Raw genomic sequence first — 24,004 nt, forward strand, 5'->3', positions numbered from 1 at the left:
TGTCTCACTCACTGATGGGAGATTGATTCCTTTAAAACAGCAGAGGAAAAGATAAAGTTGAGACGAATGTAGGAGCCAAAAGGGTAAAAGCCCATGAGACGTGGTAAAAAACACACACAAAAAAAGGAATGGAAAGCGAGATACTCACTAACAGATGAGATGAAGAAATGGAATAGAAACCAGTCAGACTGGAGAAAGACAGAAAGAGCGAGAGAAGAAAACCCCTCAGTGCCATATGGTACAGAGTATTGGGCTTAATGAGGCGTGAGGCCATCCTCTCCACAGAGGCATTGGCCAGTCAGATCACACATGAATGAGCACTGTGATAGGTTTAAAACACAGCATATGCCAACAGCTAGTGATATGGAACCAAACTACTGCTTCTGAGGGAAAAGACAGACAAAAGAATGATTTACCCAGTTCAGGCCAGAATCCAACACCCTGCAAAGAGCTAAAAAAAAAAAATGCTCTGGCAGGAAAAAAAAATAGCATTGCATTTGCATTTTGAAGCTGATTGATACTAAAACTATTCTAGCAGAAAAAGAGATCAGCAGAGAATCTGGGCTCTGAACTGATGCCTCCCCCCAAAAAAACTTAATTAAAACAAAACTTTGCTCTAATGTGATATATAGTTTCAGTCTGAGTAGATTTGGCAACTTGCTTACTGGAGGTAACGGCAAACAACCAGCGGGGTCAGAAATCAGTCAGAGATGCAACAGAAGAAGAGCAGATCGTGTTTCTGTTTGCAGCACGGCCAAGCAAAAGATGTACTCCACTAAAAAATGAGAAGTACTACATAGAGAGACAGTTGCAGAATACAAGCAGGGTGAATAGTTGCTGGAACAAGAGTGGGAGTCTACAGCCATGCTGGCGGCCCAGTAAGCTATACTACTGCTGATGCTAAGCAGGTGTACAGTATCATGCTCACAGTCTTCATTTAGCATGTTAGCATGCTAATTAGTACAAAACACAACACAATGCTAAGGGGTGTTTTAGTTTTGCATGTATTTGGTCATAAAGCAGAGTTTTTGGATAATTAAAACATCGACCTGATGAAGCTGCTAAAAAAGACATTACCACCATAAAGCTAACAAATAAAGCCCACAACATTATGCAGAAAAATTCGGGCATGAGCGTAAAACCAAGATGAATTTAGTTTACAGCATTTAAGTCTCCATTAGCAACAGGTGATGACTTCACAGTCGGTGCTGATGGATGTTATGAGAATAGTTCACATCGCAGACACACCATCCTGATCCCTCATCACACACATCCTGTCAACATCGCTGGCAGCTGAGGGGTGTGTGAGTCCGTGAAAGAGAGAGAGTGGAAGACAGAGAGACAGAACCAGAGACAGTGAGCGTGTCAGAACAGGGGCCAGCTGTTACCAGCATGAAGTGATTCACCAAATTTTCGATCTCGCCGGTGTCTGTTTGTGTGTGAACCCAAACATTTGTCAGCGCTGATCGCCTGTTAGATGCAACCGAGGCATGTGGTGACAGTGATCGCTCCAACCTGCAGCCTCCCTTGGCTCAGCTATTGATCCCTCAAATTAAACACACTGACAGATTAATTAAAACACCCATGATAAACTTTCAAGAGGGCAGGCCCGTGCGAAAGCACAGCTGCCACTGCCTGAGAACAAGTGGGGGGTGGGGGGACATCAAGCGGTCAATAAATTTCATCTTCCCTCCCCCACAAATTTTCAAGCATAATAAAAACTCGAGTGTGTGTGTTGTGAGTCTGGGCTGGAGGAGAGCATGCGAGCTCCAAGTGGAAGTGGTTTGGTCTGGCTGTGGTTTCTATGGGGGCCGGATTCAGCGCGACACCAGCGGGAGACTGGACCAGTTTTACAGGAAGTTTAAGCTGAACACCTTCCTGTTTCCAGTGTGTCACCTTACAGTATTTCTCCGGCTCTATTGGCTTATCAAATGCGATTAGTCTCAGTGTGCATGCGTGTGTATGTTTTAAACATGATTAGCCTTTCCTTATAGAGCCGTATAGACTTCAGCCACAGGGTCCCAGACTTTGGACTTCACACCAAAGGGGCTGATTACTCTGACAGGCAGACATGCTGTGTTTATTTAAGCGGTTTTGTGGGAAGTTCAAGAGGACTAACTCCACCTGTCAAAAGAAACCTGTCTCCTTTCTCACTTGTTTGCGCTCTATTTCGGTCACCTTCACGCCACACTCTCCTGACTTTCTCTCCTTTTTTATCAGACTACCAGTGAGGCCTGCTAAGTAAGTAGATAGTCTGTCAGTCTGTTACAAAATGTGATCCAGAGCAAGATATCGCCACAGTTGATCAGTGAAACTGGAATGAATGAAACTTCCCTTGATCAGCAGTATGGTGCGTGACAAAGATTTCCATGAAATTCATCGTAGTCTCCGAATGGGCAGCTCGAATTTAATAGAAATATTGTAATTACATATGTTGACCACATCTATGCTCCCCAGAGGATGAACCATTTCTATCTTGGATAATCTGGAGCACATTCCTGTTACTCTGGGGATAAGCCCTCAGAGTTCAGTGATTCCTTTCTGCTCGTACCATCCTCACAGCAAACCTAATGGTGTTGTCCTCAGTGCTGGCAATGATGTAGGAATAGAAAAATCATCAGTATGCCTCTCATTCTTTCCAGCATCGTACTATGAGGTGTAAAGAAATGCGCAGCCTCTATGGGCCCTTAGCACATCCCTTCCAGGTTTTAGTCATGTTTCCGATTTATTCCCCTGCCTTATATCTTTTTGATTGTCAAAATTATTCATGTTTAAAGCATTGTGTCAAACTCAACTCTGCAAACAGACAGTGCAGTGCTATTATACTGTTGTGCTGCAATGCCAGCAAGCCATCCTCCGTGTCTCTGTACGTCTCCCAGCTGAGCACATCTGCGTGTCTGTCGAGATGATTGAGTGTCGTTTAACAGGCTTGACCAGGAAACCACATGCTGAACATCACAGGGGAAACGCATCACCTGCTGAAAGTGACTTCTTGGCCTCAGTAGTGTACACAAGTACACATACACAGATGTATGACAATCAGGCATGTGCATGTACATGTAGCACACATGCAAACTTCTGCTTTCTTGTCATTTCTCTTTCAGTTGAGGTAAAAAAAAAAAAATCATTTGAGATGATTTTACTTAATTCTTTAAACAATATATCTTCCAGCTTGCAGCTCATCTGTTGCTGTCTGTTGGTACCACATTTGAGTCTTGGCAAGAGCGTGGATGTCACTGCTTGTGAGATCAGCATTGGCTTCCCAGCGGTCAGGTCATGCTGGAAGTGAGCATGTCATTGGATTTGACAGAAAGTCTGCAAGGCACAACCCACACAGGAAGGAAAAATAGGCTTAGACTCTGAAAAACACAGATTATACCCAAGAAAAAGAGCAAGAAACCTGAAAGTAATCATATCAACGCAGTGGCATCAGCACTCACACAGATCAGACGATTTCAGCAACTTTTGCATGCAAATAAGAACAATGAAAATGCCCCACTCTAAAACATGCTTGTCACTTTTCATCATCAGCCACAGTTCACACTGTTCTCATGATCTCTACCTTCTCAGGATTTGAGTCTGAATCAGATGGATGTGCTTGCACGCGCGTACACACACGCACACACACACACTGAGGAACCATAACCTCTCCTGCCTGGGAAAAACTTTAAGGAAGCGGGGGAAGAGGAAAGCAGGAAAACCAAGAAATAAATAACTCCTTTGTGTCACGGCTACATAAACAGTGCAGCACATTACAGATTACTATAGTAGCAGAACTGATAAGAAAAACTTCCTACACACTATTGCTGCATGTTAATGTGTGTGCGCGTGTGTGTGTGTAAGTGTGAGTAGAGACTGAGACAAAGCAAAAGACGTTATAAGAACAAGATAAAGAAAGAGAAACAGAGGAAATAAAGAGGATGAGATCACACATTAGTGAACAATGAGAGAATTAGAGAGTAAGAAAAGTGTGATAGAGAGTGATAGACGGAAAAAAGGAAACCTGGAACACAGGAAAGACGATTTGGGGCAGAAAAGAGGGAGAAACCACTCCTTACCTTATGTGCATATGTGTCCCAGTCCTTCAAGCACTTCTTCTGATAACATATTTTCTTGTTTCGACGTTAAACATTTGCTGATTTCCACCCATTTTTACACACAGTGTCCAGAATTCAAATGGAGCCAGCCAGTATAATAACTCCTAAAGCCAAATAGTGATTGCTATCTATTGTAAATATTGGTACAATTCTGAGAACACTCTGCCTTCGTCTCGACTCGATTATGAACGTGACAAACCTCACAACCTGATTGTTGCGCCAAGTAACATCCCACAAAAATGTACGCTGGGCCTGTCGGACCACCTGACCCAATTCCTCACTTTGTCTGTATCTTGACAGAGTAAAATACCAAATGTTCCACAATCTCAAGGTTGTTGAGATTGGCAGTTGGTTTGCAGACAAATGGAGAAAATACAGAACAGATCTGGAAGGGCATCCATTAGGCTATGATGTCAGGCCTAGCAACATTTGTGTGTGCGTGTGTCCTATCTGAGTAGCCACATATTCCACTGGCCCAGAAAAAAAGTTTACTCCTACTACCATTATCCTGCAAATAGCAGCCCCTGTGGGGAGACTCTCGCCCGGAGAATTTTGGCTCGGTCCGAGCGAGCCTTGAGGAACGTGCCGGAATGAGCGAATCAAGCCTTATTCACTCACTCTGGCATACTGGAAAACCACCCGTGATGTCTGGCATGGGATTACGCTAGCACCTTGTGCCAGAATAACTGCCGGCTAGGATTAGAAAAACGACTAACAGTTGATTACAACTGTTGCAACCACTGGAATCGAGGTCCAGGGGGTTCGTTTAGTTGGTTGAGGGATGCAATAATTCAACAGAGCAGCCTAATTAGGAGCAAATTATAAGGTTCAGTAATTCAGCAATGGACAGGCTGTATCTGTGATTGTAAAGACACCTCAAAAATAAATCATGTTAATGCCGTATTTATCCACATCCCCTTTTTTTCCCTTTTCTCAGTCCTCCTCCTTCTCCTCTTTTTTGTTTCACTTGCATCTCACGTCACTCTTCTTCATCACATTCCATTACTTCCCTCATCGCCTGCCTTCCCGAAGAAACAGACCAGTTTGCCAGTTTCCACTGATTACCAACCAGCCATCCTTTCCAAATATACGTTAAATGAACCTGCAAGAATGTGAAATTCAACTATTTATCGAATTCCAGTTGAGATGGTATGATTAGGGGTCCAAAGCCATTCATTAGAACCGCTGCACTTTTGAGTTCGAGTCGCAGGCTTTCTTGAAAATGCTGAGAAACAGAAACGCTTCTTTTTCTTGTCATCCACTTCACAGCAAAGGGGTAAAACCAACCTGTAAAAACAGTTGGTCTAAAAGGTGCACCATGCCAAGTTAAGACCTTGCTGGAAGACAAACAGCCAGTCATCCTTTTTCATTTCTCAGGAGAGGTCCTCTTTATGAATAAGAGCTGCTGGAATCGAGATAAAAGCAAGGCAGCCGAGCCGCCGCGAGATAGTGCGCCGATACGAAGGCCTCACCCTCCGCTGATGACTTGGTTACCATGGCAACCATACGAGGTGAGAGAGAGGACATACCAGCAGCACGGAGTAAATCTCCTCGCAGCGGTTTCAGGAATGCAGGTGAAGTTTCCCTCCCTGCCTTCCTCTCTCTGTTTCTTTTTTCTCCTGCCTTTATAAATCTTTTTCCCTCTTAATGAACGCACTGAATGGTTTCGCTTCTTCTCTCATAGCCCACTTTTTATGAATCACACATCACAACGCATCAGTGTCTCCAAGTGCACCATCCTGTTCTGAAATAGGACAGAAGACGGCTTTTTACTTCAGACATGACTTTGATTTCCAGACTCATTTATATTGATGTATAAATCAGGCTTTTGCCAGGGGAGCAATCAGAGGGGGCTTAAGGGGAGGGTGTGCGTGAAAAGAGAGAGCGAAGAAAGAGATGAGAGGACAAGGAAGACAGTGAATACTTGGTTTTGGCTGCGTAAGTAGGACAATAGTGTGGCCAACATGCTGCAAGATTGAGCACCATGAGAATAAAAACGGCAATTCACTTACAAAATAAAGAAGAGTAGAGCGAAAGGAGAGATGGATGAAAGACGACTGAGAGGGAAAGAGGCTGAAAACAGGAGAGAAAACTTCTGCAGGGTTTCTCTTACCTCTAAGAAGCAGGTCCCAGCTGGGGTGTTCTCCTTGATGGAGGCATTGTAGAAGTTGCTGGAGAACATAGGCGTGTTATCGTTAACATCCTGCAGCACAATGTCCACCTTCGCCGTTGACGACAGTGGCGGGCGGCCGCTATCCGTCGCAACAACGGTCACACTTGGTGCCGGCTCTGATTCGAAATCCAGAGTCGTCGCTGTGGTAATGATCCCTGTGACCGGGTCAATGGAAAACCAATCGTAGTGAGAGTTTTTGCCCTTGAGGAGGCTATATCTTACGTCCCCATTGGGGCCCTGGTCCTTGTCCCTGGCAGTAACCTGTAGAACAAAGGAGCCAGGATAGACAACCTCAGGAATAGTCTGTCTGTAGGCCTGCTGGTCGAACAGCGGGGGGTTGTCATTGACATCAGTCACCTGAATGGTGAAAGATGACTCTGCTCTGAGGGGCGGCGTGCCAGAGTCCGTGGCCATAACCCTGAGATCATACGAATCCCGTTCCTCTCTATCCAAGACCTGGTCCACATATATCAGGTAGATGATGCTGTCCTTGGTTGTAAGAGCAAACTTCCCATCGCCCCCCTCGAGGGACACATTCACGTTGGCGTACTCTCCATAGTCTGGGTCGGTGACAGATATCCGAGCTACGTACTGGCCTGGTTGGGCTCCTTCGGAGATCCTTGGAGAGCCATCCTCACTGAGGAAGATGATGGTCATGGTGGGCTGGTTGTCGTTGTAGTCACGTACGTGAATGGTCACAAACGCATTGGTCACCTGGGAAAATCGTGCATGATTCATGTTACTTAGTGCTCAAATCATTTGTGTCACATTCAATTTCGTAGCTCTTTGAAATCCTGGGAGGAATTACATTTTAAACACTACTATCTGCAGTACAAGCACTCATTCATTTGCATGTTATTGTATTTTTCTCTTCACACTCTGATGGTAGAAGTATTCTCTGAGAAGACATTGTTTACTGTGAACTGCAGTAGCCAGTGTCCTCTTGCAGTGGCGAGCAGTTTGCAGTTTGTGATGATATAAACTACGGTTTAAGGTAAAATCTATTTATACTAATGTAAAAAAATGCATATTTTTCTGTGAAAACAGTAAAAACTGAAAATGATGCCATTATCTGTCATCACTGAAAGTGCAGCACTGTATGTTTAATGCACTGTAATGAATAGCAGTAATGTAATTACCTCAGGGTGGCTGGCATTATCCCTGGCCTGGACCACCAGTTCGTGGACCCTCTTCAGTTCATAATCCAGGGGCCTATTCAGGGTGATGACCCCAGACTTGATATCCATGACAAAGAAGCGGTCAGGGTCACTCTGACGCCGGTTGATTTCATAAAGGACCAGACCATTATCACCCTCATCCTCATCTGTTGCAAACACCTGTAAAGAAGAGAAAAATCAAATTCTGAAATTAAATAACACTGGAACATCTGGATGTACAGAAGCAAGAAATACTGCTGAAGTAACAAGTCACTATCTGAACACTGACAAGACCTGACTGAGCTAACCTGTAGTATGCTACTGCCTTGTGGGAGACTTTCAGAGATGATAGCATGGTATCTGCTCTGATTGAAGAGCGGAGCATGATCGTTGATGTCGGTCACAGTCACTTCCAGGGTCATGGATCCAACCCTTCTGGGTGAGCCACCATCAAAGGCCTCTATGACCAAGGTGTAAGATGAGCGTTTCTCTCTGTCCAGCAGTCCATTGACCACCAGGTCTAGATACAGCACCTTGTTAGCACCTCTCCTGGTCTCCAGCCTGAATGCCTGGCCTACATTGCCCTCTCGAATAGCGTAGCCTTGAGTGGTCAGCTGGTCCTTGTCTGCATCTGTTGCAGGCTCCAGGGAAAATCTTGTCCCCACTTGTGTGTGCTCTGGGATCTTCAAAACAGCTTTCTTTTTGGGGAACACGGGTGCATGGTCGTTGATGTCATTGACAGTGATTGACACCTCAATAGTGACCCCCGTCATTGTTACGGCGATAAAGCTGTAGTGATCCCTCTGCTCACGGTCCAGACTGCGTGCGGTGGTAATGATGCCCGTGGTTTCATCAATGTTGAGATCGCTGCCAACGCCTGTGCCTTCATGGTCTGAGATGAAGTAAAGACTTGTAGTTTCACCAGGCGGTAACCCAGCACTGATGTCACCAACGATGGTCCCTGCCGGCTGCCCTTCATCTAGCTGGAGCTCCAGTGCTCCGAGGACAGTTGTAGACTGAGCAAGAACAAGGATGATGGAGAAATAAAATAGTGACTTCCGCTGCCAAAGACTTGAACACACGCAGGGTCCACTGACCCAAGGCCTCCGTCTTGACCCTTTACTTGTTAACGGCATGGCTGGGTACTGCTAGACCTGTGAGAATGAAAAAGAGAGAAAAGGGGAGAACATCAGCCAAGAAAAGATGCATTTCTGCAAGTGTAGATGTGTTTTATGATGTGTGAATTAAGCAATTGAACACGTTTTTTCATTCTCTATTTGAAAGCATCTTGAAAATTCACTTGCTCTCTTCCAAAATGAAAACAATTTGTCCTTTTTTTCCCACAGTGGAGTATGTATCTTAAATCCTTGCGTGACAATGTGCTAACACTTTTACAATCCAGAACCTATATTAAAGACACTGTCTGATGAATTTCAGCGTTTTTCCCCATAAAGTGGATATATATAACATTTTGGAAAGAGCTCTTCGGCTGAATCAGGAAGCTTTGAAAGAGCATGAAAATGGAATTCTGAGTCTGTCCAGGATCCACATTGGCTTGAACCACACGAAGGACAGAATCATAAACTATATTTATCTGAAGGATAACAAATTTTATTCACTGGGTGAGAACATTTTAAAGTGTCCAGAGTGGTCACACACTACAATCCCATGAGAAAACATGTTAAAGACACTAAAATAGGCATCAAAATCCTTTTTTCATTTTCATTTTCATTTCGTGATAGCAAATGCTTACACACACACACACACACACACACACACACACACACACACACACACACACACACACACACACACACACACACACACTCACAAATACATGGAATGCATGGGAAAGTAATTCTATAGCTGCTTTACCAAGGCCTTTATGGGGAAAAGCAGTCATTTAAGACTGTAAGCTTAGCCTGTATGTTCCCCAAACTCTAAATCATGCACAAATCCATAAAGATAATATCCTCCTCATGTTAATGCTAAATCAGTCTTATCAGTCATAGACTGGTTCTAATCATGAACAGATACGCGCACTGCAACTGTCTACAAAGTCATGCATCAGTCCAAAAATCGTTACAGCGTGCTTTAACCTGCCTGGTGCATCAGAAGTGGACATACCCCATCAGATGACACGCTGACTGCAGGAAAGGCAAATACGAGAGCTGAAAAGGCTATCTAACTAAAGACACCTGACACTGTGTGAGCTCTCCTGCAGCAAACCCACCATCTGGTGCTTCTAGCAAGTTTAAACAAACACCAATAATTATTTGCAAATGGTATTTGACCCAGGTTTGACACACATACTTTCGCACACTACTACAAAATTCTGGAAATACACTCATAACTGTTCTGGCAAATTTAACCTGTGAGGCTGCTCTGAACTCTTACGAGATGGATGTTCATTTTACCCCTTGATGAGGTCTACAAATATTTAGATTATGTTCAAAATGAGACCAATAGTTTATGCAAGTTCCTCTCGTATTTATAAGGGAAGATTTATTGAGCATATAACTCTTCAAAACATCCTGAAATGAGGAGGACCATCAAGGCCCGACACAACTTATTCATCACATGTGGAGACCTAACCTGCTTTAACAACCCTCCACACTGGTCACAGCATTAATGCCTAAACTCAATGGAATGTGAATTAGTCCTGCCTCTATTAGCTAATGTTTGGTACAAATTATCAAAACTAAAAACGTGTGACGCAGGCAAACGACCAGTTGCAGACAGGACTAGTTGTCAGTGGAGGGTGTTGCTCTTTGCTGGCGAGCCATATTCACCCAGACAATCACTCCCCCTGTGCATGTATAATGTGCACAGTTAACTTTAGGAATGTTTTCCACCTCCAGAGAGAAAGTCAGCCTGCTGCCGGCTGCAGTATTTGCACATAAGTTAAATTGAAGCATTCACACTCACACATGCAAAACGACCATAGACTGACCTTCTTGCAGGCTGACAAAAAGGCTGAGTGTTATTCCATATACAATAGCTGCCAGAGTGAAGTCGTGCTTAGCAGTAGGAGTATATTCACTGTATCGGTCACCAATATGGTGGCACACATAGAAAAGCTGAAAACTTTGCTTTGAGTTGAACATAATTAAGATTTATCAATTTTCCTTCCTTCTTTTCAAGTTGCCTAAAAAGCACTTTTAGGGTATGTCTGGTCTGATCTTTCCTTTGAAACATCACACATGCATTGAGTCTATTAAACAACTACAACTATGTTGTTCATTTGCAGGGCCCCTGAAAGACTATTTAGAGTTTAGATGATATATAAAGCAAATTAAAAAAACATTATTTTATATCTAAAGAATCCTCCTGGAATCATCCAACACACTAGGCTTTCTGCTGACCCTGACCTCCTGCGGTAGTTTATGAGACCTCTGAGGAGGAGAGATTAATAAAGTCTACAGCTCCACTGGGACAGGGGGAAGGACACTGATACTGGCCCCTCCGGTACGGTCGCTGACCTCTACATGTGGTCCAGACGGCTGCTTTGGACAGTTGCTGCAGTCCCACACAAAGGGGAAAACTGAGACGAGACTAAGCACTGTCTGCACACACACCCTTCTTCTTTTGAGTAGTTGTGAGTGTTTAGTGTCTACGGGACTGTCTTGAACAAGGGCAGACGTGAAAAGAGAAATAAAAGAGAGAAGTTGAAAGAAGAGGTTTGAGAAACAATTAGGGGTGTGATGATGAAAAGAAACCCTTCTACTGCTGAGTCAGAGCCTTCAGAGACCCCGCTCTGATGAAATGAACCCACAGCACAGTTCCATAATGCAGCCATTGAGAACACCAGGGAGAACAGAAAAAGAACAAAGCAAAGCAATGGAAAAAGTGGATTTAGGACACAATAGAAAAAGTTACATTCTGAGGAGTGATTGCAGTTTGCTTTGGCTTGACGGCCTTGTTGTCTTTAGGGACCACTGAGCCGCGTAGGCAAAACTTGGGATTGAAAAATGAAGTCAGAGAGGGTGTACTCCACCGTCTGCGAGTGCGTATGTGTGCCTTTTTACGTCCTCTCTCCCTCATTGCTTCAGTTGAGTGTCAGTGAAAGGTTATATTGATGAACAAATCGCACGGCTGCAATCTGTCACTGTCAATGAGCAGTCGGCCCATGACATCATCTCCCTTTTGACGTGTGCTGTAATGCACTTGTGTTTACCCTGGAAAACACGCGCTGAGGAGGAATGGAGAGAGCAAGGGCTAAAATGTAGCTCATTCTGAAGGGATACTGGCCTGAACAGATGCTCAGCGGAGTAAAAGACAAGCACCTGATTCGCTCCCTCTAGTGGCACTCTACAACATTCTGCTAATTACAACAAAATATGTGTCTTGTAGTTTCATCTAAAATGCATAAAAAGTACATGAAATGAGTGAAATGCAACAAACAACACATTTTCACCTGTCTGTCTAGTTGCATGGGTCTCTTTGCACGTCTATGCAGCACATGTGCATGCGAGCAGTGACATCATCTCTGTGCGACCACACTGACAAGCAGGGCAGACCCGGAGGGCTCCATGCAGTCTCAGCCACATTATTATCTGGCATTGCACCCCCATAATCTGCCTCTGGTGTGCGCAAGCCTCAAAGCCTCAAATACATGGGCCTTCACTCTTAAGTGCTGTTAACATATAATAGAAAACCATAGTGTTTTCTATAGGATGGGACCATTCAATGCAGTGCCGTATGTGTATGAAAATGTGTGTGAATGTGTTTACACTGTCAGATCTCAGTTGAGGAATCGTTCATTTTCCTCACGCAGTGCCAATTTTGAACAGGCCTCTCTATCTCCCTTTCCCTCCCATGTCCGTCCCTCCTCCTTCCCTCCATCCATCCCCTCTAATGGATTTAGCAGATCTGGTTGGGCACGCCATAGCTACTCGTGGCCAAGCTAAACAAGACCCAAAGTCACGAAGTTCCAAGTAAAAAAACGGCCTCTATCTCAACCATGTTTCTTGCGCTTTGATGGAACAGCACATGGTTGCATTCGGCTAGCTCCTCAGCGGTTGAGAGGTCTGGCTTTGCCTCCAGATAGTTGGCAGCCACTCATTCAGCCCTGCAACTTCTGCTTCTGTGTCGCCCAGAACAAACAGTGGCCAGATCCTGTGATTGACAGTTAAGTCAGACAGGGGAAAGAATAAAGGGAAAGGCTGTCAAAATGAAATACACAAGTCATCTTCTATTACATCAGAAATGAATGTGCGCCATAAAGACAGACGCTGGAGACGACCGTGGCTTTGCATATTCAAAACCCTAAATGCAAAAATCACATTTACAGAGGAATTTAAACATTTTGCAGCAACTCTCTTGCAATCCATGCGTGTGCTCTACATGTGTATGGTGTTAAGACATTAAAGTGTTGTAGTTTTGGTGCAATTTAAAAGTGTAAAGAAAAACTTTTTTTTATAACAGCTCTTAGCAAGTGTACAATTACAGGGTGGCTAGAGCAACACCAAATCTTTAAATGACTGAGAATGAAAGGTTAGGCCAGGTTGTGGTGAAGCAGGCTGCGGCGGTCTGCAGTGGTAAAAAACGTTGGGAGAAGAGGAAGGGAGGGAGAGCGGGCTCCGAGTCTGGCGGGGGGTAGAGGATGGAGGAATGCTTTGCATCTCAGTTTTCATGTCGTTTGGATTGTGGCTGTTTAGGGGGACGACTGCCTCCCCTTCAGTCGCCTTTCTCCGGATCTCTGGATATAGTCGTCCCATTTCCATGCCCAGCTGTCACCAGCACTGTGAGCATATGCGTGTGTGTGTGTGTGTGTGTGTGTGTGTGTGTGTGTGTGTGTGTGTGTGTGTGTGTGTGTGTATTCAATCCTTCTGTGCACACATACCTCAGTTCCTCTTTTACTTTTTCCTTCATTTAAGAGCCCAAACTAAATGTCTCCTTCAAATTACTTCCATAACTGACTAAATCAAAGATCCACTGTGTGTTAACACCAGCCCATCAGACAGCCAGACGACTACTGTCTGGACACACACACTGAAATATACATGCACATGCTGCACCACAGCCCAATCAATATTAATGCTACTATGAGCTGTGAGAGTTCATGACTGTCATACAGTGGTTACCTCACCCAGGGGAAGCAGCCGTGAAGGCTCGCACAACCTGTGAAACCCTAACCTATCAGGTTTGTGGAGAACGGTAGTGTCTAAGTTTGAATTAATTATGATGAAGTAAGGACCAGTTCCTTGGCTCCTCTGAGCTGCGGCTCAATTGGCTGATCTGACACGGCGACAACAAATCCAGCCACAAATGCAAATGAGTCGCTAAAACTGATCTGAGGTTCATGTCATCCACTTCATCATCTTATCAATAAAACTCTGGTGCTGAGGACCCAAATTGTCCCATTTTCCCCAGTTTTAACTCAGCTCTGTGAAAGCCTTTGTTTTCAGTTCTGTCCATGAAATGCTGCTCTGGAGTTTTATTTTATGACTTATTTCCTACATAAATGTCCATGTCAGTGACATCAGTGAGGCTGCAGAGAGGGGGAAGGGTGGGGGGAGGGGGACCACGTCATCACAGAGACTCATCGGCTCACAGTGAGAGCGAGCCTCGGTGCCAGGAGCCCACTGAGACTTAGAGTTTGAGGCTCAGGTCCAAACTTTGTTTCTGTGTTGCAGTTTTTCTTCTGCTCTTAAGAGCAGACTAGAAAAGACTAAACTCGAGGGCACAAGCCTCGTTCCCTGATCAAGGAAGTGACTGACTGAATGAAATTTTTTCGTTGCAGTCCAAAGGTATTTGGAGAGTGAGACATTTTTTTCATGGTTTGGCTCCATACTCTCATTTGGATGTGAAATGATGCGATGAAAATGAGGTTAGAGTGCTGACTTGTTTAAGTTTTGTTTTATTCTCAGCTATAAAAGACCAGCCATGGTTGTACATTATGTGTCCTCATTTTGGGGTCAGTGCTATTTAAGACATTAGTCAATAAAATCATTTTTGTATGTCACATCCCATTGCATGCAAGGAAACTGTCAAGGTTTTGAACACTATTTATAGCCACTGTGCATCTAATCTGAGTATTGAGCTATGGTTTGACTAATTCATTCTGTAGTGTAGCACTTTCACTAGTCATGACTGCTTGAAGTTGTCAAATCAGTTTCAATTCACTCGGCTGCAACAACAGGACTTTAAGGCAAGCTACACTTACATTTTTGCATTTCTGCACTAGCATTCTTACTCAACTCCATGGGGATACAAGCTGGGGAAAAACAACTGCAGAAGGCTCCAAAACTCTGCAGCAGCAGCATAACAATTCAAAGCTGGTGTGATGACTCAGATTTGTTTATTTACCCACACAGAGGCTGTCAAGCTGGAATACAGTCACACACACGTACAAACTGCACCAGGTCCCCTGTGACAAAACGTCCTAGATTTCGTTGCCCGACAGGCCAGAAAGAGAAAGAGAACGTTACAGTCAGAGATGGAAGGAGGAGGAGGAGAAGTGGAACTAGAGGTGGAGAAGAAAACTTTGATTCTGGATGAGGTTTCCTTAAAAAAACATTGCCACGGTGACAGAGACAGAAATGCAAGGAAGTTCAACTTAACCCAAGTGAGTGCTGAAACACACACTTGCACGCAGACTCGCACACATGTGCACACATAAATAATGTACCCTCTGGACCATCAGTGAAGACATGGAGCAAGTGAAAACACAGTCGGAGGTAATTCGCTAACCTTCAAGGCCACGCTACCGAGTGAATGTGCAGTGGTTTTTTGTTTCTCTGGTGAGAATGTGTGTTTGTGCGCGTGTGTATTTTGATTCTGGTGATTTTAAGAGAAAAGGGGAATAAAGTTGGGAGGAGTTCAAAAGAATATGAGGACAAGGGAGAGTGGGATAAAACAAAACACCAAAAGGCATGACGAAATGTCCCTGAAGGTGAAGCAGCTACCGCCATCTACCATCACTCATCGCAAACGAGAAAAAGTTGAGCTGAACCGAGTCCACAACTCTGACAAAACTCATTACCTCACCTCACTTTGAAACTGACATAAATGCCTTTATGAAGGCTCAAACTAACTGTTTCTCTATTCATGATTTGCATTTTGGGTTCCATAATCTGAGAGGTGAACCGCAATTCCATGCTCTGTAGCAAAAAACAGAACGTTGGCTGGAAGTTATTAAACTGCAGGAAATATTCTTATTACTGTCGAATGCGGAAGACATTAAAACGCACCAAAAAAAACACATAATGGCTTCATTTGGCTGCACATTCTGTGAAATGAGCAGCATGTATTTTGTTCTAAGTAAATATTAGCAGAGTGTTATTAGACAGTGTGCATGTGTGAGTATGTCTTGTCGTGTGAAGTTGCATGCCTTGTGTGACGGTGCTTGAAAATCATTACATTCGGATGTTAATGTGATGTAAATGCAATTCAAGTAACCACTCAGGAGTTGATTATACTGCAATTAAAATTTCAATTGCAGTGTTTACCAAATTACTTGCTTGGTTTCTGTGCATGATTGTGTTGTACTGAAATCCACGCACACACACTTGTAAGGAGAGTGTACTGACCTACGTTAAATCCCTGTAGGGTTATCCTAACCTTAAATGCCTAACCCCAACCTTTAACCTAGCCTTAACCTCAATACTCATAATTCTGAACCCAAAACTCCAGGATTGGGGTTTTATTCCCATAGGGGAGGCGAGTACCCACATGTGGTAATATATGACCAGACGTTTGTGCCCACAATGTGAATACATTGACATACACAGCATTACATTAGAGGAGTCACAGCGTTCGTTAATGACCGAACAGAGGAAAAGTTCAAAGACAAAACACTTGTCTTGATAGCCAAAACAGGGCCAAGAGAAGGGAAACCAAAGATCTGTCTTGTAACTTAAACACACACGCTCTCACACACGCAGACAAGCACACACTTTAATCTCTTTCTGCGTTCCACCCAACGAAATAATCAGCCTCATGACCTCACGGCAAACCAGGCACAAGGTTGCATCGGGTCATGTTATTGCTTCAGAAAACACATAAACATTAATCAAAGTGATAAAATGTTTTGTTGAGAAGTTTGCCAGCTTACGGAGCGATTTTTTTTTTTGGAGGTTGAAAAGAGGTCAGGATCTTCCTAAGAGAAATGCTACAAGCTTAACTTCACTGGGAGAGACGGGGAATTTAGCTCTTCTTTGGCTGACAGATCTGGGAAACTATTAAAATCTGTAATTACTCATCTCTAGCTCAGAATAAGGGACTTGGCTTATTAGATATTAAATTCTCCATCAACTCTCGCGTTAGTGGCGCGCCGACAGCTGCTCTCCAAGAGAATGCCTTTGTATCATGTTACTCCATTATATTTCTTGCGGTAAGCCTGGGAATTAGGGCTGTCTGTCTTTGTTTTAATCTGCTCGACAGAGTTAAACAGACATCAATACTCATCAGTTAATGATGAGCAAATAAAATCTTGATAAAAAGGCGTAAGATGTGATAGATGGCTTTGAGGCTCCAAATGAAAAATTTGTGCGGACTGATCAATAGCGCTTTGATTCTCTGACAGAAATATCAAAAGCAAACAGCTCTGAATAACATTTCTGATGTTCCCAAAGGTCACTGCTTTCAATTTTTTAAGTTAAAGAATGAAAAAAAAACTTTTTTTTCCATCCAACTTTTTCTTTTCCCTCCTTTTGTCTCACACCACCCACACACACCCAGTCTCTGAATCCCTTAACTTGCATAACACGTTGCACTACCTGAGCTGCGATGCCCTACATGCGGCTCACAGCTCGGCACGAGTGTTTGAAGTTACCAGAAGCTCAGATCATCTCACTTACTTCATTAAAAACACATGAGACGCTACGAAGACAGGCTCTCCCTCTTCCTCTCTCCACTCAGCCGGCTTGCCTCAGAGCTCGTACACTTCTCATCCATCAAGCTCCCAGATGGGAAGAAGTTACCACATTTCATTCATCTTCACTCCATTCCTATTCCCACATCCACTGTATCGCTTCATGTGACTTAAGAAATTAATACATCACTTCATTCAGAAACATGTGCAGTATTTGCACACGTGCCTGCGCCAGTCTTCCCCTTAGACGTGAGCAGAAATGTCTCTGCTATCATCTGAAGGAACAGACTGGGCTACAGTGTATAAACAACTAGCGAATTAATCAATTAGCGGACAGACAGAAATATGATCAACAACAATTAAGACATCAATTGTGCAAAAATGCCAAACACCTGCTGGATCAAGCTTCGCAAATGTGAAGATTTACTGTGTTCTCTATAATGGTACATAGAATATGGGCAATTTACACTGTTTTTAGCATTCTACAGAATACGCTATTAGTAAAGAAAGTAACTCCTAATGGAAATAGTCAGTGGTTGCACTCCTGGTAAGATATCACCATCAGCTACAACAGTATAACTCTGAAGGCCAACACTTGCGTGCTAGCATGCATGCACAGAAACAATCTCACTTATTCCATTCATCCACTTCAGCAACGAGAAACACAGACTTCCAACGACCTAGCCACACTTTGGCACTCGGGAGCCAGTGTCACAGGTCCAACCCACGGCAGAGAAGCACAGGATGGGGAAACTCGAGACAACACCAGGCTTGAGAGGACTTCCATCTGCAGCTTCCTCCAGGAATATAACAACCCATTTCCAACAGTCATTATCCCAGATCCTAATCACGAGCCAGCTAAAGGCATGGTCTAGCCACGCCGGCCAGCTTGGATCAACGTCTGTTGTCAAATCTGAAGACTGCACTGTAGCAAGCAGAGACGTTTGAAGCTCGCAAGGCAGCAGCTACTGTCCTGCACAGAAAAGAGGTCTTTTTTTTTTTATTTGACCAGTGTCTGTAGACTTTCTCATTCAGCTGACCTGATCATTATACTAACAGGATCCCTACTGCCAGCACAAAGACCATGAATAACTATGAAGGCAGTTATAGAGTTCGGAACTGGGCTTCAGAGCAAACAAAAATGGAAACACGCCATCTTCAAAACTCCAGCTAGTCAATCACTGTGCGTCTGACAGGAGAGTCCAGTCATTTCCTTTGATTAGTTGAGTCAGGCACACAGTAATATCTTCTCCAGAGCAGCAGATAGATGGGTCTTCATACTGTAAGTAGGAAGGTAAGATCTGTACAGTATTTCCCCCGGGGGAAAGACTACAGCACACTGTCAGAAAAAAGCTTCAGTCCGAGCTAAAAGATGAGGTATGACTTCGGATGATTATGTATCAGGGTTGATTTATTTTGCCAGGATTTATTTTGTCTAAAAACATCATATGACCACAAATTAAAAAATAGGCATCTCATCATTCAAATATTATCTCCCAAAGAAGGAAGAATCAAGAATGGAACAAGAAAGGATGCTAACTGCCTGGAAACTAGGAATTCATTTTTATGGGTGGCTCGCCAAAATAAAAGTAGGAAATAACAACCTGTTTCTTCAATCTTGACACAATACTTACTGAAGAAAGTCCACCAATGCATTGATATACTACAGGCTCTGAGATGTTGGGTACCGCTTTCTCTGCATGTAACCACACACACACCACAACTCAGATGTTACCACGCTGTAATGAAATTTCACGATTATAATCACTGCAAGATGGCAGACTTGGTGATTGTAGCTGCCATGGCAACCAAGAGGCCCTCAGGGGTAAAGCTAATGAAATGTGGAGCAATCAGCAAAGGGGATTCCTTATCAATGGGAATCATACTTTCTGACTCCACAACTAAAGCTATTAATAACTGCCTCGCCTTCCTGTGGATGGATGATGCAAAAGAGAAGCGGCTTTCCAGGAAACTCCCTCGTGCAAAACACTGCAGCTTAACACCGGTTATAGTTCACATGCTGCTTTATAAACTAAAATTACATGAAATCCCCTCAATATTGACTCTTTGGTTTATGTTATGTCTAAGACGGTGGTCTGAGAGGTAAATAAAAACACCAACACTAACCCCAGGCGTCAGCAGCGTGCAGGGAGCGAAAGATGGAGGGTAAATATTTCCACTGGCTACTTGTGGTGCCAGGGAAGAGGAAAACAATCCTATTTATGTTACTTTAGTTTTTTTGTTATTTGTCATCTGCTACCCATTCAATGATGTGGTGAGCGTGTGTGCTGTACATCTATGTTTTTTGTTTGTTGTTTTGCTTCTCCTCATTTTTAAAGGTGCGCGTGTTAAGAGCTAGGGTCAAGTTTGGGCTGGGGTGACACTTAGGAATAAAAATGAAGAAAGCTTAGGCTTATGGAGGAGCGGCGTTTGTGTGTGTGTGCTTGGATGTGTGTGTGAGGCAGAGAGAGAGAGAGAGGGACAACGAGAGAGAGGGAGTCTCTGAGTCACTTTCCGATATTTGTACTCATACGCTGATTTCCCATGCATGAAAAAACAAAAAACCCAGGAAAAAACAGTCCTGGGATACAATTAGACAGATTTTTGTTTGAGCTGCAACATTTGGGTGGGAAGATGCTTTCCGTTTTTTCCCCCTCACTCTCTTTCTCTGTTGGCAGCTCTCCACCATTTGAGTTGATACGCTGAAGCAGATATTGCGCCAAAGCCTTCGCTCTCTACAGTTCTCTCTGCAATAGTTTACATATCGTGTCTTTGTATTCTTAATTAACAATTCAAACGTGAATTTGTGAGAAAGGGGTTATAGGAAAACCATACACGTAATGAAATTTGACTGAAAAAGACAAATGTTTCTTATGTGGGTTTTGTGGGAGCCACAAAGAGGACAACGGTGTATACAGTACAAGCGGGATTTCAGTGTCAATGTGGGTGGCGAATGCGCAATTTGATTACTCTGTATATCTCCAGAGTTTAAAGTAAACTCTCAAGATTGTTTAAGATTTGCAGAAGAATAAAGCCTCGACTTGGACATTCCCTAAAGTAATACCATTAGAATAAACAAAAAAGATCCTTAAAGACTGTGGATGCTTGTATTATATTTCAACTTGGAAAAAAATAAATTGATGAAAGTTTAAAGCAGAGATTTCACAATTTTTCCCTACATGCCAGCACGATTCAGATGTAAGGTTTCAAGAGTCAAGCAGCAGAATCAGATGCAGAAACCAAGCCAAGTTTGATGCCACAGTGCTGCCAACATGCACCCCAAATAATCCGATTTACAGTGAAGAGGTTGGGGGTTGGAGGTTGCTGGGTACTGTTCAGTCACCTCCCCCCCAAACTGTAATATAAAGTCTTTTAGCAGATGCTGCTGTCTAAGAAGTGCCTGCATTTTGAACACAGCCCTGATGAGAATCAAGACCCTGACCCTGTCAGAGTTAGAGTCAGGCTCACCAATTCATCGGCACAGAACCACATGAAGTGCAAGGCAAACAGCACACTGTTGACTTTGTTGATAAGCTCTACAAAAGCTTGACACTGAACTGGATGAATTGTCCCCTCTGCCCTGGCACTGCTGCAAACACAGCTTGTAATGAGAATAGCAACTTTAATTATCACAACTCCCTTGATGAATTGAAATGAAGATGAATAACAACATCTTTCACAGGGAGGTCAGGGGTCAAGGTGGACAGCTCGGCTGCCACAATCTGAAATCAGCCGACCCAAGATCACATTAAATGGCTGGCTAGGCTCCAACTTGGAATTCCACTTTCTTTTTAATAATTGCATCCTCTTGAATATCTACTTAAAGAATCAAAACCAGCAAAACTCTTAATTGCCACAATTGTGAAAAGTATCCAGAGTTTGTTCCAGCCCTGCTCCTGTAAAGCAGCTGATCATGAGAAGCCTAATCATCCGTTGTTTGTACTCGGTTGCAGCCGCACCAACAGATATCCATATGGTTCCTGTTAGAAAACGTCTTGCTGCACGCCTCATCACTCCGCAAGAAACCAAACTCTTACTGGTTGTTTGCAGACCAGAGGCTGAGGCCAGTGTACTGCCGAGCTGGAGCACGCAGGACCATGTAAGTGGATAGTGTAATAATGCAAAGATCCGTATCCCTCCTTACAGCCGAAAACCAGGAGCTGTGGATGCCAGCAGACACCAGATATGACTGGAATAACTATTGTGGTTAGGTGCTTAAATATGCCCCTGGGTTCCCTTTTTTAGCTTTTGGCCATGTAAACATATACAGGCAAACTGGCGGCTATAAATACACTTCATGTTCAAAAAAACAAATTACAATTGTGTCAGAATCTATTTGCTGGATAACTAAACTACCTAAAATCCTCTTGGACTTCTTATTTTCGAATGCTTAACATTTTGGATTCATCGTCTGCTGAGACAGCCCCTTTGGCTCTGTATTAACACGTCAGCAGCAGAACTGCAGCTAATAGCCTGAGTGCCTTGCTCAAAGGCACACAACAGCACTTCAAATTCTCTCCACTAGTGACACCTCACAGTCTTCCAAAAATCCCTGCACTGTCACATCAGTTGGTCCCAACAGGAAATAGTCCAAAGAATACTGGCCCACTCTGTGCACTTCATGGTGTTTCCCATTAAGCGGTTTGGTCCTCCCTCCAAAACAAAGTGTATTCGCTCTAAGCTGGCAACCCTGATGAGGAAACCACTGACTCACTCTTATTAAATAGTTCCATGAGACATACTAAGAAACCTATATACTGGCCTACTAGACTAACCTCCCTTTCATGTCAAGCACATATTGTAAAAGGGGACTCCACTCTTTCCTCTTTTTACAATCTGGCTGGTTAGCTGGCGTGGCTGTGAACGCTGACCAATAATCAATATGAGGCTATGCCGCATCACCATGATCCATTGATCTTGTGATACAGTTGTAGCCCCCTCTGCTCTATGGTCTCCCCACAGCCCCACCAGCTACCAGCTCATGCATGCAAGGTGCCGATGCAGGGTGCATCCATCTATATGGGGTGCCAGACGCCTCCACCCAACAAGAGCTCATTTCTCCACCTTTATCCTGATCAGATGCATCAGTGAACACACAGAGGGTGAGAATAAAGCAGCTGTCACTTACATTCATCTGACCCACTCCGCAGCTCTGGATGTGCGCTCTGGGTATCCCCTCCAAAACTGATTAGTATGCACACGGCTCTCCAATTCCCCCCCAACGACAGACAATCCACCGGGACAAAATCTTGAATGGAGCCGTGCTGGCCAGCTGGACTGGGCTTTTTTTGTTTTTACATAATATCCACAAAAATGACAGTTGAGCCAATTCCACAGATTCTCTAATACCGCTACACCGCTACTCCTCCAGTGAAGGGTCTTTTCTTGCGTCTCCGTGTCAGGTGAGCGCGTTTGGATCAGCTGGAGAGCTCCACGGTTTCTTTGCCGTCTGCAGAAGAAAGGAGCCGTCTGTGGCCCTGCAGTGCTCTGCCCGGTCTCTCGCTGATCCTAAAAGATACTCTCCTCTCTCCCTCTCTCTCAGCATCCAGTCACTCCGATACGGCGTGTGTGTTTGTGTGTGTGCGCTGAGACAGAGCCGCTTCAGGGCACCGTGCACCTCACCGACTGAAAGCCGACTCCTCCGCCACAAGGCCCGGCCCCCCACCCCCTTGCTCCCCCCTCTCTTACTCTCTCCCTCCTCCTTTCTCCGACGTGGGTTGCTAATTTATTCGGGTTCGGCTACACAAAAGGGGGGACAGAGCCGAGGGAGGCTGTGCTGAGAGGAGACTGGAGAGCAGACTTTGGTGCCCCCCAGCTCCGTTCAGTGGAAGTAGTTTTAGAGACAAAGGAGCGCACCATGCACCATCAGAAGAGGAGTGTAGCTCAGCATGGCACATTATGCATGGAAATGACTCATTAACAGCATTGTTTCTATTCCCCTTCTTCGTGCACACTGTAATCATAATGATCATAATTGTGAAGGACATCAGAGAAATTTCGCAAAAGCATATAAACCCTTTAAAACCCTATGGAAATGTAAGGAATTCTGTATTTTATTTATTCAATTATTTTTTTATGATGAGAAATCAGAGGAATTATAGCCATCAATATTGGATTTGAGGTAACTCTAGTGATCTAGTGAACATGAAATGTACAGTATGCGTTTCCTTTTGATGGGTTTTTACCTGTGCAAACATAATATTCAGATTTCAAGTTTCAGTATGTGGTATAATACTATAACAAAACATACGGTATAATGTTTCATGAAAAGAGCCATACTCATGTGAGATGAATAACATGATGCAAAAAAAAAGTTTGTCAAACACAATTTACAACACGGAAATACAAAAGTCTTCTCTTGCATAAGGGATTTAACACTGCACAGGCATATTAGAGCAATTTAAAGTAGCCTCATTATTGAAGAGTCCAAGCTATTTAGTTTCAGTAAGGATGTAGATCTGGAAGCTTAAGACTATAACCTGAGAGCGGAAGCAGCAGAGGAGACTAGGCTGAGGTTCAAACACACACACACACACACACACACACACACACACACACACACACACACACACACACACACACACACACACACACTTTGGACTGCAAGCATCAGCGAGATGGGAGTCATTTATCACCCCAGATTTTAGGTCAAGCCTCCACCTGCATCAGTGAAGCAGAAGCGAGGGAGGAGACGTAGAGGAAGAGGGGGAGAGGTGGGAGGTGTGAACATGGGGAGGAATCTGTGGGTGGGTGTTGGGTC

At 43.9% G+C, this 24,004-nt stretch overlaps 1 protein-coding gene across 1 annotated transcript in view; it reads right to left on the reverse strand.

Annotated features, from left to right (window-relative positions):
• The window catches only part of dchs1b (dachsous cadherin-related 1b), an 81,722-nt gene extending 58,907 nt beyond the window's left edge, over positions 1 to 22,815 (reverse strand). The window contains exons 1-4 of the mRNA XM_070983140.1: positions 22,373 to 22,815; positions 7,736 to 8,581; positions 7,410 to 7,607; positions 6,211 to 6,984 (exon numbers count right to left, since the gene is read on the reverse strand). Coding sequence (XP_070839241.1) covers positions 6,211 to 6,984; positions 7,410 to 7,607; positions 7,736 to 8,563 — 1,800 coding nt within the window. The 5' untranslated portion in view covers positions 8,564 to 8,581; positions 22,373 to 22,815. The remainder of the gene's footprint in view (positions 1 to 6,210; positions 6,985 to 7,409; positions 7,608 to 7,735; positions 8,582 to 22,372) is intronic.
• Between the last annotated feature and the right edge of the window lie 1,189 nt (positions 22,816 to 24,004).

The sequence above is a fragment of the Chaetodon trifascialis genome, chromosome 16 (assembly GCF_039877785.1).
Source record: "Chaetodon trifascialis isolate fChaTrf1 chromosome 16, fChaTrf1.hap1, whole genome shotgun sequence".
Lineage (NCBI taxonomy): Eukaryota > Metazoa > Chordata > Actinopteri > Chaetodontiformes > Chaetodontidae > Chaetodon > Chaetodon trifascialis.